This window comes from Staurois parvus, unplaced genomic scaffold (genome assembly GCF_062004578.1).
Source record: "Staurois parvus isolate SC_StPar_1 unplaced genomic scaffold, SC_StPar_1.0 ptg000384l, whole genome shotgun sequence".
Lineage (NCBI taxonomy): Eukaryota > Metazoa > Chordata > Amphibia > Anura > Ranidae > Staurois > Staurois parvus.
In genome coordinates, this window is record NW_028318180.1 from 408458 (window position 1) to 423395 (window position 14938).

General features: G+C 41.6%; 1 protein-coding gene across 1 annotated transcript in view; it reads right to left on the bottom strand.

Annotated features, from left to right (window-relative positions):
* LOC149455903 (complement factor H-like) overlaps positions 1–14938 on the bottom strand; it is a 746405-nt gene that overhangs the window by 80645 nt on the left and 650822 nt on the right. Inside the window, exons 17-18 of the mRNA XM_089685749.1 lie at positions 1406–1576; positions 1127–1318 (exon numbers count right to left, since the gene is read on the bottom strand). Coding sequence (XP_089541875.1) covers positions 1127–1318; positions 1406–1576 — 363 coding nt within the window. The remainder of the gene's footprint in view (positions 1–1126; positions 1319–1405; positions 1577–14938) is intronic.

A 14938-nucleotide genomic window follows, 5' to 3' on the forward strand; every position in this document is an offset into this window, starting at 1 on the left:
AGATACAATGTTTCAACCGCTGTATGGAGTGAATGTCCCAGAACTGTCAGAAATAGCCTATTTCTGACAGTTCTGTGACATTCACTCCATACAGCGGTTGAAACCGCTGTATGGAGTGAATGTCACAGAACTGTCAGAAATAGACAGAAACTGTCACAGAACTGTCCTTCTTCTCATCCTTCTCCTTCTTCTCATTCTTCTTCTCATCCTTCTTCTCATCCTTCTCCTTCTTCTCATCCTTCTCCTTCTTCTCATCCTTCTCCTTCTCCTTCTTCTCAACCTTCTCCTTCTTCTCATCCTTCTTCTCATCCTTCTCCTTCTTCTCATCCTTCTCCTTCTTCTCATCCTTCTCCTTCTTCTCATCCTTCTCCTTCTCCTCATCCTTCTCCTTCTTCTCATCCTTCTCCTTCTCCTTCTTCTCATCCTTCTCCTTCTCCTTCTTCTCATTCTTCTCATCCTTCTTCTCATCCTTCTCCTTCTTCTCATTCTTCTCCTTCTTCTCATTCTTCTCCTTCTTCTCATCCTTCTCCTTCTCCTTCTTCTCATCCTTCTCCTTCTCCTTCTTCTCATCCTTCTCCTTCTCCTTCTTCTCATCCTTCTCCTTCTCCTTCTTCTCATCCTTCTCCATCTTCTCATCCTTCTCCTTCTTCTCATCCTTCTCCTTCTCCTTCTTCTCATCCTTCTCCTTCTTCTCATCCTTCTCCTTCTTCTCATCCTTCTCCTTCTTCTCATCCTTCTCCTTCTTCTCATCCTTCTCCTTCTCCTTCTTCTCATCCTTCTTCTCATCCTTCTCCTTCTTCTCATCCTTCTCCTTCTTCTCATCCTTCTCCTTCTTCTCATCCTTCTCCTTCTCCTTCTCCTTCCTCATCTCCAAGGGCATTTACATTAAAGGTACAGTGTTCTGCACTAATTTAAAGGCTCTCTGAAGCCTAGAAACCCTTTTTATAAGTTAACTTCGTAGCGAATTAATTCACATCGAATCAAATTTCTTCCTGAAATTCGGCGAATCAGCCGAATCGAATTTTTGAATAATTCGCTCATCTCTATTTACAGTATATACTGAAGATATTTATAGGAACTTACAAAATTGTATAAGTAGAAATATAATTCTAGAAGTGATACTCACCACCAGAGAAACATCTTGGATATTTCATTACTCCATCATCACATGAAGCTATTAAGGATCCTTGGCGTTTAAAATGTGTTTTGCATTTTACCTTCACTTCCCTGCCGTGTTCCACTATCTCAGGAATGCTCTCCGTTGGAAAAAGTTCAATATGATTTCTCAGTAAATCGCTGGGATTGATTGTACAAGACTCTGCAAAATATTGATCAAATCTTATTATAATGAAGTTATGGTGTTCGTGTTATGGTGTTGACTATAGCAGTAATTTGCTGTACTTACTGAGGCATTGTGGAAGCTCATCCCATTTCCCGTTTTCACATTTTACATTTGTGTGTCCACTGAGCACAAATGTGTCTTCACATTTAATATTTACTGAAGACCCAGATTCATAACTGCTTAGTTCTTCAGAAGAAATGATTGCATGTTCTATCTGAGGAGGGCGGCATGACCCTAGACAATGATTTGAATATAATCAGAAGTCACAATGAACTTTTAATGGTTCTAATAAACAAGTGAAAACAGTAGCCAGAACAATCAGAGCCAAATCATAACAAAATTAACAGAACAGTTAGCACAAAGCAAGGGAAATTGTGGAACAAAAATATGAATAGACATGACAAGATACACAGAATATCATAGTTCAGGTATGTGGAATGTTCCCAGGAATCATTGGGAAGCTTTTGGAACATTGCTTGGACCAAATAAGTTTTCCTCTTGGTGATGACAAAGGCATTTTCATAGCAAAAGTACGTCGCAAAGTACAGCAGATTGGCACTGAAGCAGGCTAGACAACAGACTTGAGTGGAATAGGCCTACTTTCTGGCATATTTTGCGAAAAGGCAAAGGGCACTGGGTTAAGGGATAAGGAGAGTAAATTGATGTTTTTTTTAAGGTGGTTTAAAGCAGAACTACAGTATATTCCTAAGGTAAAAACGTACATTTTATAATGGGATGTAAAATTATTACAGCACATTTTTACTGTATAATCCATTCATTAGTTTGCCAGATACTACTGTCAGCTCCAAACCTCTGCACTGCGCATAGGAATGCTATAGCTGCCACACTGAAGCAATCCTGTTTACACACCCATTGCTCTCTACTTTCCATTTCCATTCCTTCTGTCAATGGACAAAAGCTACCGCTCTCAGATCCTGCCATTTACCTGCCTCTCCTCTCCCCCTGTCCATTCACAGAACACCTTTTATTCTTTTCAAAAATACAAGGTGTTCCATCAATAGACTAGGGGAAAGGGTATTTGTCAGGATAATTTCACTGTTGCAGCCACAGCAGCAGCTCTTATATACACAGTGCTAGAAGTTCAGCACTGACAGTAGTATCTGGCAAAAAAATGAATAGAATATAAAGTAAATAGAGGCATTGTAAATATTTTAAAGCCCAATACAAGTAATAACTTTTTTTCTCCTAAGAACCTAAAAAAATATCTCTGTAGCTGAAATTCTGCTTTCATGTTGTTTTAAGGCTTTTAAGGGCTTTGGCTCTTGAATGTCTTATGTTTATATTTTAAGTATTTTTTTTTTATTTTTTCAGTATAATTTCCCCAGGGTTGGATAGCTACCAGTTTGCTTTTAGGGAAAATAGATCTATGGAGGATGCCATTGCATTGGCCTTGCGTTCTGTGTTGTCTCATTTGGAAAATAAGAATAGTTATACCCGCATACTCTTTATTGATTTTAGTTTAGCATTTAATACAATTTTGCCAATGAAACTTGTTGCTAAGCTGAACTCTTTGGTATTGAGCCCAATGCTTTGTAACTGGACTTTGGAATTCCTGGCCGCTAGACAGCAGAGGGTAAAAACTGGTAATCATTACTCATCAATGCTGTCCCTTAGTACAGGGGTGTCTCAGGAATATGTGTTTACTTTCTACACTTATGACTGTGTTCCTTGCTTTGAGGTGAACTCTGGTGTTTTAATTTACAGACAACACCATGGTAGTTGGGAAAATAAGGGGTGGTGATGAGCCTGCATATCGCCAGGATACTGAAAATCTAGTTGGTTGGGGCAGAGAATACAACTTAAATTTAAATGTAGCAAAGACAAAGGAGATTATTATTGATTTTAGGAAAGTACGGGAGGTTAGCTATGAGCCGATGGTGATTATTGGAATGTAGGTTAAAGGGTAAAGCAGTTCCACTTCTTGGGAACAATAATGAGGGAGGATCTGTCATGGACAGGACACACATCCAGTCTGGTTGGCAAGGCTCAACTTTTTGAGGATGCTATGGAAGGCAGGATTTTCAGAGAGGATCCTCTTTAACTTCTATAAAGTTTCAATTAAAAGTGTGCTAAGGCATCACCTTTCTCCATGGTCAGAATTATGCACGGTCCATGAGAAAAATGCCTTGCAGAGGGTAATAAAAACAGCACAGAAGACTTTTGTAGGAGTTAGTTTACCGAGTATTGAGGAATTAGGGGAGGTGCATTTGGAAAGCGACTAATATACTGGAAGATATTTCACATCCTAATAATGTTCTGTATATATTTCTACTTCCTGGTAGGCGGTATAAAAGTATTTGCTCTCATACCACCAGGTTGAGGAATAGCTTCTTTGCTCAATCTGCATGGTTCTTGAACATTAGAGGTGTTGTGGAATAAATTGATTGGGAGTTATGTGTTTATGTATTTATTATGGTATGCATGCTGTTGGGTGTGGAAGTTCTTTTTTAACGTGAAGGAGCTACAACTGTGATTCATTTTGTGATTTTTTTTTTTTTTTTTTTAAATTACAATACATTTTCTGATTTTGATTGGGTTGAGGGGTTTTAGACAACAGGAGGTATATTTTTAAAACAGAAAATGTTACATTCACTGGAGATGTGTCATTCATCAATTTAAAACACATACACCAGGAAGATCCACCTACAGTGAATATTTGGTGAATCTCACAATAACTGCTTAATAAATACAACCACATGTGTTACAAAGGTGTAGAAATATTTCACTGTAGTAGTTTTTTTCTTCACTGTTGTTTCTTAACAAATACAACCATAAGTCTCAGTTCACACTACTGCTACCTGAAAGTTGGCGCGACTTGCAGTGCCACTTGGCCATGTGACTTGAGTACTACTTTGAAGCAACTCTGAAGCAACTTTCAGGGAATGCCTGCGTAATCTTCTTGTAATGTCGGACCAAATCATATAAATTTAGATGAAAATCCGACTTGGAGATGACTTCTGACTTCTATCCCACTTGTGTCCATAGACTTTAATAGAAGTTGCCTTGAAGTAGAACAGGAACCTTTTCTAAAGTCGGAGCAACTTCAGTGGTGCTAATTAAGATGGCTGTCATTGACTAACATGGGATTTCACATGTCATGTAACTTGGGGGTCTCACAAGTCGGATCTCAAGTCGCGGCAGTGTAAACCGAGCCTTACAGTAAATACACTACATATAGTAAAAAGTTTATAAGTGTGCTCTGGCTCTTTAATTTTTTTAGACTGCCAAAGATAAGAAATGAAAACACACACAAAGAAAGAGCCTAAAGACCTGTGTGACAGATGTGAGGCCCTGCCACTGTGAAATTGGTTGTAGAAAGACATCATGACCCTGATTTACTATTGTGCCTAGGCGCATTTCCGTGTGCTAATGTCTACTTTTTAATAGCGACCGTCTACTTTTACACTGCAAAGACATTTCCTAAAGAAAGTGTCAACAAGTAGACGCCAAATCGAATTTACTAATGAGGCGCAGTCCAGGAATCTGACTCAGAAAGCAGACTTGCCAAGAGGCATGTCTAACACCATGAAAAATCACTGCAGAGACATGTTCACATTGAAATTTGCTTTGCCAAATATTAGGATTTCACTTTAAACAATATCTGCCATTTCAAAAAAATTTTAAAATGTATAAAAAATAGTTTTTTTAAAGCAAGTTGACACAGTGAAGAGCTAGACGCTTTTGTAGCGTCTTTGGCCGATATAAATGTGCGTGTGCAGAACACATTTTAGACGTCTTCCGTGGGCGCTTCCTTTTTAGCCGTTGTTCAATAGTAAATCTCTGTGTGGAGTCCTCTGACAGACGGCACTCAATCGCGTCTACTGTGTTTAACAAACAGCACTATTTGTAGCCAGGCATATCTTTATGTATTCTAATTTGATTTCCTTAGTTCTATTGATTTTATTTTTGTTTCTTATCCTTTATAATTATTTCTGTAATGATTTTACTTATTTTGAAGGTCTAGATAATATTTATTTTGACAGCTGAATGTAAAAATAAAGGTGTGCAATAAAAAAAAAAAAAAAAAAAAAAAAAATTGCGTGGGGTCCCCCCTCCCATCCATTCCAAGCCCTACGGGTCTGGTATGGATATTAAGGGGTAATGCTACGCTGAAATTAAAGAAAAAACAGCGTGGGGTTCCCCCCAAAATCCATACCAGACCCTTATACGAGCATGCAGCCCGGCAGGTCAGGAAAGGGGGGGGAGGATGAGCGAGCACCCCCCCCCTCCTGAACCATACAAGGCCACATGCCCTCAGCATGGGGAGGTGCTTTGGGGCAGGGGGCATATGGACTGGTATGGTTCAGGAGGAGGGGGGCTCGCCCGCCCCCCCCCTTTCCTGACCTGCATGCTCGGATAAGGGTCTGGTATGGATTTTGGGGGAACCCCACGCCGTTTTTTTTTTTAAATTTCGGTGTGGAGTTACCCCTTAATATCCATACCAGACCCGAAGGGCTTAGGGATGGGAGGGGGGACCCCACGCCGTTTTATTTAAAAAAAAATTATATTTCCTTATAATGCTTTTACATTCAACTGTCAATGGGGAACTCCGTCGACAGCTGAAACATGAACGCTGCATTGGTTTTCACTACTAAAACGCTGCATGAGTTGATAAAATAACTCATGCGGGATTTTAGTAGCGACAATGTTTCCTGTCAGCGGGGTTCTCCACTGACAGCTGAATGTAAAATAATTCCCGTAAATTAAATAAATAAAAAAAACGGCGTGAGGCCCCCCTCCCATTCGGATCTGGTATGGATTAAGGGGTAACTCCACGCTGAAATTATTCTGATAAGCCCCCCTGCCCCAAGGCACCCCCCCATGTTGAGGGCATGAGGCCTGGTATAGTTCGGGGGGGCGCTCGCTCGTCCCCCCCCCTTTCCTGACTTGCTGGGCTGCATGCTCGGATAAGGATCTGGTATGGATTTTGGGGGGGACCCCATGCCGTTTTTTTTATTTCGGCTTGGAGTTACCCCTTAATCTCCATGCCAGACCTGAAGGGCTTGGTGTGGATGGGAAGGGAGACCCCACTCCATTTTCTTTTCTATTTTGGTGTGGAGTTACCCCTTAAGATACATACCAGACCCGAAGGGCTTGGTGTGGATGGGAGGGGAGACCCCATGCCGTTTTTTATTTATTATGGTGCTGGTTTTTAAATGTAATTCTCCCTTTTGTTTTCTTCACTATAGCTCAGAAATTCAGCTGTCACTTCCCCCAGCTAAAAGAGAAAGTTTTCTTGGAATTTATATCCCTAAAGGAAACAATGTTTACTTTGAGTTTATTAAAAGATACAAAGTTTTCTGTAACTTTGGGGAAAGTGACATTTAAGCTTGTGAACTATAGTGATGAAAAAAAAAGGCTGGCATTTGCATTTAAAAATCAGCGCCGACATACACTTTGTATTGCGAAAAAAAATTAATAATAATTGTGTAAACCAAGCATTATTTTCAAGGGATTTTCATTCGTAAACCGAAAATTATGTTAACCGAGGCATTGGTAAACCGCGGTACGCCTGTATTAGTATTGCAATCCTTTGTATTGGGATACACAGAACCAACATACATCTGAATTAGCAACATAGCACAACATTTGTGTCACATTGGAAATATCTGGCTAGTTACACTGACCTTGCCCAGGGACTTAGGGTTGATTCACACCACAGAAATACAGGCAGGATTAGTGTTCAACAGCTGCCTCACAACGCTAGGGTTGTCGGTTTGAATCTAAACCACGGCAATTAATTTGCATGATCGTCATGTGACTACCCTAACATACATGTGCTGGTGGCAGCATCTTTGCTTTCTGTCTAAATGATCCCTAGAATGTGAATTAGAACAAGGCCTTGTCTGTTCAAACCCTTTTAAAGTTGCACCTTATGTGAATGTCAAGCGATGGGATGAGATAAGGGCCTGGACTAATGATTGATTTGACCATGCTGGTTTGCGCTCCACCCCTTTTGTCTGAGCAAGAGAGAGAGAGAAAAGGATTTAAAATTTTTTTAAAATAAAATAATGGCATGGAGTCCCCCCCCCCCCCAAATCCATAACAGACCCTTATCCGAGCATGCAGATACCGCATGCCTTCAAAGATTTATTTCCTTTGTTGAATTGCCTGCTTGGTTCACACTAGATGAGATTTAAAAGTGTGCTTTTTGTTGGCAATTTCACCCTGTTATCTGTAGATTTACCAATGAGTTATTGCGTTTTCAATTGTGTTTTTTAGGCTGTTTTGGGTGTGGGCGAGGACACAAGGGTCCCATGATCCCCTATTGCCTGGGGGCCCCATGAGTCTTCAGTCTGCCCCTGGTCGCACAATTTCAAAATCAGATTGGATGTGAATGGAGCCTATAGTGAACAAGAGGGTGTGACTTGGCCCAAGATTTGCAAGTCGCCTAGTGTTTTGCATTGCGATTTCTATTGTAGTCTATATGTGAAATCGCTACAAAATGCTAAAAAAGTTAAACAAGAACTACTTTTGAAATTGTGCTGCAGCAAATCGCTTACGTTAAGACACTCACATCCACATTCGTTAGATCGGATATCAGGTACAATTTCAATTCCCAAATCGCACCTGAAATCGTGCACCCTGGATCTGTCTTGGCATGCGATTTGCATGCCCTGCGACTTGCAAATCGCATACCAAATTGCACCCAATGTGACTGGGGGCTAACTCCACAGTCACATCTAATCCGATTTGAAAATTGGGCAACTTACAGTGAAGCCGCACGCAGGGACGGACTGACCATTCGAGCACTTGGGCACTGCCCGAGGGCCAGGGGTCAGTAGGGGGCCCCATGAGATGCTCCTGGTACCTTTCATTGGCTTTTTCATAGGCTTTTTTGGGTGTGGGCGAGGACACAGGGGCCCCATGATCCCCTATTGCCTGGGGGCCACATGAGTTGTCAGTCCGCCCCGCCCCTCCCCTGGTCGCATGATTTCAAAATCAGATTGGATGTGAATGGAGCCTATAGTGGACAATATGGTGCGACTTGGCCTACGATTTGCAAGTTGCCTAGCATGCAAATCGCATGCCAAATTGCACCCAATGTGACTGGGGGCCACCCTGGTCACATCAAAGTGGACTTTGAAGTGGTGTGACTTACACTACGGTCACATCATGTGACTTACAGTGAAGTCACATGATTTCAAAGTCGGGGGACATGCTGATTTAAAGTGCAATTTGCAACACATCTGACAGAGATCTCTCTGCAAATCGCATGAAAAGTAGTGTATTCATTACTTTAGAAATTGTTGCGGCTCCAACCAAGTTTGAACCACACCAATATTTATTCCTAACTATACAGGTGGCACAGACACAAGCATACACCCAGGGCCCCTGTTAGATATCATGGGGCCCGTACAGCATACTTGACAGCCCGCCACCACCAGAGAAAATATCCAAATTATATTTATGGTAAAAATACACTAAAAACATTATTAATGGACATAATCCCAACCATATTCCTGTGAAATCTAAATTATAAAACTGTACTGAGTTTATAAATAAAGCTGGGTGTGTAATTGAGGTCTTGGGGCTCATGGGTGCTGTGGCCTGTAGAGTGGGAATCAGTGGTTTGTTTTTGTGGCTATCGCCCTTTGCAGGCAACCTATGTTACACAATGGAAATGCTGCAGGTCCTAATTTGACAAGCATATGGGTGCAGGTGTACAGCCCTGAACAAACACAGTGAGCATTCAGGACCACTTCCCCAGGCCTTCACACCTGTCAGATTAAAACCTGTGTTCATACAGCTGCTGTGTCCCCATAGTGTAACAGGTGGCTCCAGCCACATGAACAACCCCCTCATTCACGCTGTACAGGCCAGAGGACCTGTGTGAATGGGGCATTTTTTACTTTTTTTTTCCCTCAGCTCATTAATTTCAATGGGCTGCCTAACGTGTGGGAACATGCAAAAATACTGCAGGCGTATTATTTTAAAAGTGTGTTGCACCTAACCGCACAATAGTGTGGTGCCATGGGTTTTGGTGGCTGTGAATGCATCTGTTTACTAGACGTGTGGAGGTGCAATTAAGTTTTCATCATGGTACCTGCGCACATCTGCAGAGCGCATTGCATTTCTTTGCTGTGCTGGAAAAACATGCTCTTGCATGCATTTCTGCACCACAAATGGTGTGAACAAGTCCTAAGGGCCAGTTCACACTACAGAAACACAGTCTAGATGTGTTCCAGATGTGTGCTTGCATGCACTTTTTTGATGCACGTTTAGCGTGTTCCAGAGCATTTTGGATGCATTTTTTGTGTGCTTCAGTGCATTCTGGATGCGTTTTTGGTGTGTTCCAGTGCATTTTGGATGCGTTTTTGGTGTGTACCAGTGCATTTTGGATGCGTTTTTGATGTGTTCCAGTGCATTTTTTTTATGCATTCCAGTTAATTTTTTTCCCCTCTCTTTTTTTTAAATTTAATTAGGGACATGTGCGTTTTAGTGCATTCCAGGGTGTTTTACCGCATTGCAGTACAGTTCTATGCATAAACAATGCAGCCTGTTGGACTTTTTTGGCAGCACCTGCAACGCACTGGAACTGCAAGCGCTGATGTGAACTATGACATTAACAACCATATATTCTTCTGTGCGTTTTGGATGCAAAAAAAGCAACTGAAACACATGTAGTGTGAACTGGCCCTGAAGGTTATTATAAGTAAGGGAATGGGACTGACCAGGAATTGTAAATTCAATCAGACTAGTGGTGGGATACAATCAGGAATCATAAAATAATGTGAGATCTGAGGTGGAGGTGATAGGAAATGAGACACATTAACTTGATCAGTAAATAAATAGTTAAATAAAAAGACTGGGGCAGTGATACATAGATTTGCAGATGGAACAGGTGATGACAGGAGGGGTGGGGGAGGGGGTCAAGTTGTATAAGGAGAGAGGTTTAAGAGCTCGTTCACACATGACTTTATTTCTAACGCTTGCCAAATGCCCCAATAGCATTTGACAGGTGTTTGGGAAGCATTTTTAACACTCCTCAAATGCTCCCCAAACGCCCTATGTGTGGTTTTGAGGCATGTGATAAGTATTTACCAAACTGCACCGCAAATGCCTGTAATGAAGTTAAATGGTATTGACGCTCCTAAAATGCCTTGCAACCACACCGCAAACGTCTGCCAGGCATTTGTGGAGCGGTATCATAGACTTGAATGGGAGGCTTCAACTCCTCCTGACTGGACATGAGGCGCCAGTTTTGCCATGACGCAATGCTAACGCTTCAGTGTGAACAGCACTGTGTGCTGCCATGTGCAGAATTTTCATAGGCGTTTGAAAAGCGTAAAAAACGCTTAACAAATGCCTGTCTGATGCCTGCTGACAAAGCTAGTGTGAACGTAGCCTTAGAGAAGATAAAAAAAGCTGTAATGAAATATAAACAGAAGGAAAATTGAAAGTTTCAAACTTGTCAGAAGAACAGGACACAGGTAAGTTTCACCCCCTTTCCACTTTCTAGTCAGTAGCCCTTTTTTTTTTTTATCGGTAAAGTTGGAAAATTCGTGGCCAATTTTGACGATTGGCCAATTATCCCGGGAATGATGGGCAAATCGGCCGATCGTTTTACCAATAAAAACTCTGTGAATGGGTCGTGACCTGCAAGAAGAAGAAAAAGAAGAAGAATTCCAGTCCGCTATTATATTTTACATGAAAAGTCTTGCGGTTGCAACAATGTATCTATTTGTATCCAAATAAAAACATCTGTATCCGAAATGGATACAAATGGACACAATGTTGCAACCGCAAGACTTTTCATGTAAAAAAAAATAGCGGAGCTCTCTGCAAGGGACAGAAGTAAAACTGCCGGCCGTAGACGGGATGAAAATCGGCCTATTTTGTTTACCGTTGGTGGCAACATTGGCCGGTTGAACGACCGATTTTTTTTTTTTTTTAAAACAGCTGGTTTTTGACATATACTAGGCCCAATTAACCTAACAGCATGTCTTTGGAGTGTTGGCAGAAACACACCCGTGCAGAGAAAGCATGCAAACTGAGATGTAGACAGGTGCAGCCATGACTGGGATTAGAACCCATGACCCATGTGCTGTAAGTTCTGAGTTTTAACCACTAAGCCACTGTAGGAGACAGAGTTTGAGCTGCAATGTAGAAAAGTTACATTGTTTAAAAATAATGATAAAGCAAGCGCTGGTAAAATTATATAGACTACTAGCACGCTAATAGCCGGTAGCACTCAGGGTATGGGCAACAGTCCAAGAATAGAAATATATTAAAGTAATAGTGTAGCGCTATAAATGCATGTTAACGTCAACAAAGCAAATAAGTGCAATAATGATGTAAACTGGTAAATGGTGCTAAAAAAGTTCATATAATCATTCCTGAATAATGGAATGTCCTTCGTGTGAAAGTACCAACTCAGAGAGTGCCTATGAATGGCACGTGTGGTTTATCCGTGACGGACAGTAGTGCATGATCTCGTGAGAGGTAATCCACCCTTGGGATGGGTGTACACTCACCAGAACAAAAGTATTAATGTGCATGGGTTATACACATCCCACATCTGGGGGTGCAGCGGTATGCTGGCAGCTATGGGTTAGTCAACCAACTCCATCCATCCATCCATCCATCCATCCATCAGGGTGGGTGCCAAAATGGTCCTGGGGAGGAAATAGCTCAGCCACAGAAGCCAGAAAGGTGCTTAATAGTGTAGTACTTTATTATAATGGTCATGAGTAACAATTTAAAATATCCATGTGGAGTAATAAAAATAATAGCAAAGTGAGTACCAAGATGGCAGATGCTCCTCAATGGTGGCGGCGTGGCGTCAGCAACAGGGATCCACCCAATTAATTTTGTGTACCAACGCGTCCTATTGGTGTGCCCCTGAGGGCGTGTTGGTACACAAAATGCATTGAGTGGAGCCCTATTGCTGACGCCGCCACCATTGAGGAGCGTCCACCATACTGTCTGTCACGGATAAACCATCTGCACTACTGTCCGTCACGGATAAACCACACGTGCCATTCATTGGCACTCTCTGAGTTGGTACTCTCATACGAAGGACATTCCATTATTCAGGAATGATTATATGAACTTTTTTGAGCACCATTTACCAGTCGACATCATTATCACACTTATTTGCACTTTTTTGATTTTGTGTTTATGATTGATAACATGCAATTATAGCACTGCACTATTACTTTAACATAGAATAGTTACATGATTAAAGAGAATGAAGACACATAATTATATTGGGAAATTAGAACTAGATATTCCCAATTATTTGAGATATGTGTGAAAATGTTTGACATTTGAAAATAGAATGTATGACATTCATTAGGAAATGCATTAGTTGGCCAATCATTTTTGGAGAAACCAACAAAAAAAAAAATAAAAAAAAATTATAATATAGGTGTGCTTTTTATTTTAAATTATAAGTATTCTCATATGTAAACAGATAAATGCCAATGGGACAAAGACCGCACTTGTACGCCACCTAGCGAACATATCCGGCATTGCATCTAGAAATACGCCCAACGTGATTTCGTATTTACGAACGGGAAAGAGTCTAGAAAGTAGACTCTTTTTAATCAGCTTGCTGTGCGCCTTTCTGAAGACTGACAGGTCTTGACTGATTGAATTGAGTCTTCCTGAATGTTCAGCGTCTGCTGGTAGACTCAATTCTTAGTAAATCAGGGACAGGGTGTTCACAAAGAGCGTCTCCCAGTCCAAGATCATTCATTAGGAAATGCATTAGTTGTCTGATCATTTTGGAGAAACAGCAACACACAAAAAAAAAATATATAGGTGTACTTTTTACTTTAAATTGTAAGTATTCTCATATGCAAACAGAAAAACGCCAACGGGACAAAGCCCGCAGTTGTTCGCCACCTAGTGAACATATTGTACCTAAAAATGTGCCTGACGCGATTCCACATTTACTAACAGGAAAGAGTCTACAAAGTAGACGCTTTTCAATGAGTTTACTAGACACCTTTCAGAAGACTGACAGGTCTAGATTGTTTGAATTGAGTCTGCCTGAATGTTCAGCTTCTGCTGGTAGACTCAATTCTTAGTAAATCAGGGCCAAAGCTTCCATGCATGCAAAGTGCGGGGCTCAAAAGCAAACTTTTTTTACTGCTTTCTCTGGATTTTTGTATTCCTGGATTGGGCTTTATAGTTTAGAGATTTCAAAGAGCTTTGGGACAGAAGAAAGCTCCAATCTGATGTGCAGGTTTTTCAGAAAACCAGCAGGCTAGGTATGCACAACTGTTATAATGATAGGCTTGGGCATAGTTCAGAGCTCCTGTTAGGAGACAGCTGTATGCTCCTGTTTGGAGACAGGTGTGTGTTCCTGTTAGGAGACAGATGTGCTCTATTCAAGAGACAGCACTCCATGCTGGAGAAGAGATTCTATGTCTGTAGCGCTACCCCCAAACAGTGACGTCGCTATGTGGGTGCTGATCGCACCCAGGTAACACTTACCAAAGGGGGGACACCAAGGGCCTCCGGGACTGGGCATGCAGGGTGGGTAGAAGTGGTGGAGAAGCTGTGACACACTGCATCCACTCACAGCAAATGGGGAAGAGCTGAGATTGGAAATGAGATCCAAGTGGCTTCATGCTACACTGGACGCTGTCAAACAAAGCCCAGCCTCCTGGATCAGCTCCTATGATGGACAGCTAACTGGTCCAATGCCAGTGTGTGTATGTGTGAAGCATCTGGTATATAACATAAAGCTATTGATGTTTTTTCCAAGTATTGTTGTTGTAAATGTTTTGGAGTAAATTTGGTGGTCTCCTGGAGGAGGAGGAGAGGGGGGATATACTGTATATATAACAAAATAATACCATTATCCTGTCTATAATGCAGAATTGTGTTTTTCCTCTCTTATGTCCTTTTTGTACATAAATCCAGTATTAGACTTTTTTATGTTTTTTTTGTGTACATTGTACTGTTATGCATGTTTATGCATTGGTGTGGGCTGTGTTCTGCTGTTCCTCAGTCTGCACAGTGATGGGAGTCAAACCAGGCAGCCTTGGGTCCCCTTGAGTGGTGCCCGGCGTGCACAGGCCGCGCTGCCAACTTTTTGGTGAGTGCAGCCTCCCTTTGTGGTCCCTGGAGCTTAGGATGCCTCCCACTATGGGAGGTACTGTTCCACTCTCCTGCTTGGCAGCAAACTTTTTCCATGTTGTTGGTCCTACTCTACGTAGCTGGATGACACCGCACACCAGCATATCACACCGGCATATCAGGGGGTGGAGCCTGATGTCTGGAAGTGGACGAGTGGGAGCGCCTTGGCGTTCGGCACCATTTATGACATGTGGGCTGTGGCCCAATAGGCTTCCAGGCTTTTGGAGATATATAAATAGATCCCATAGACCTGAGTTTACTTTTCTCTCCTCACGTTGGTGGATGATGTCGATTTATCACTGTGTGGTTTTGAAGCCATCAATCCATCTAGGTAAGCCAGCTCCTTTTTTTTTCCCCCTCTTTTTTCTTCTTTTTTGCACAGATACCCGATTGGGGCTCAATATATGGTTATAATTATACTTTACCACTACTTTTCTTGATATCATTGTTCCAGGTTTCCCTTTGAACAGGTTTCTCCTA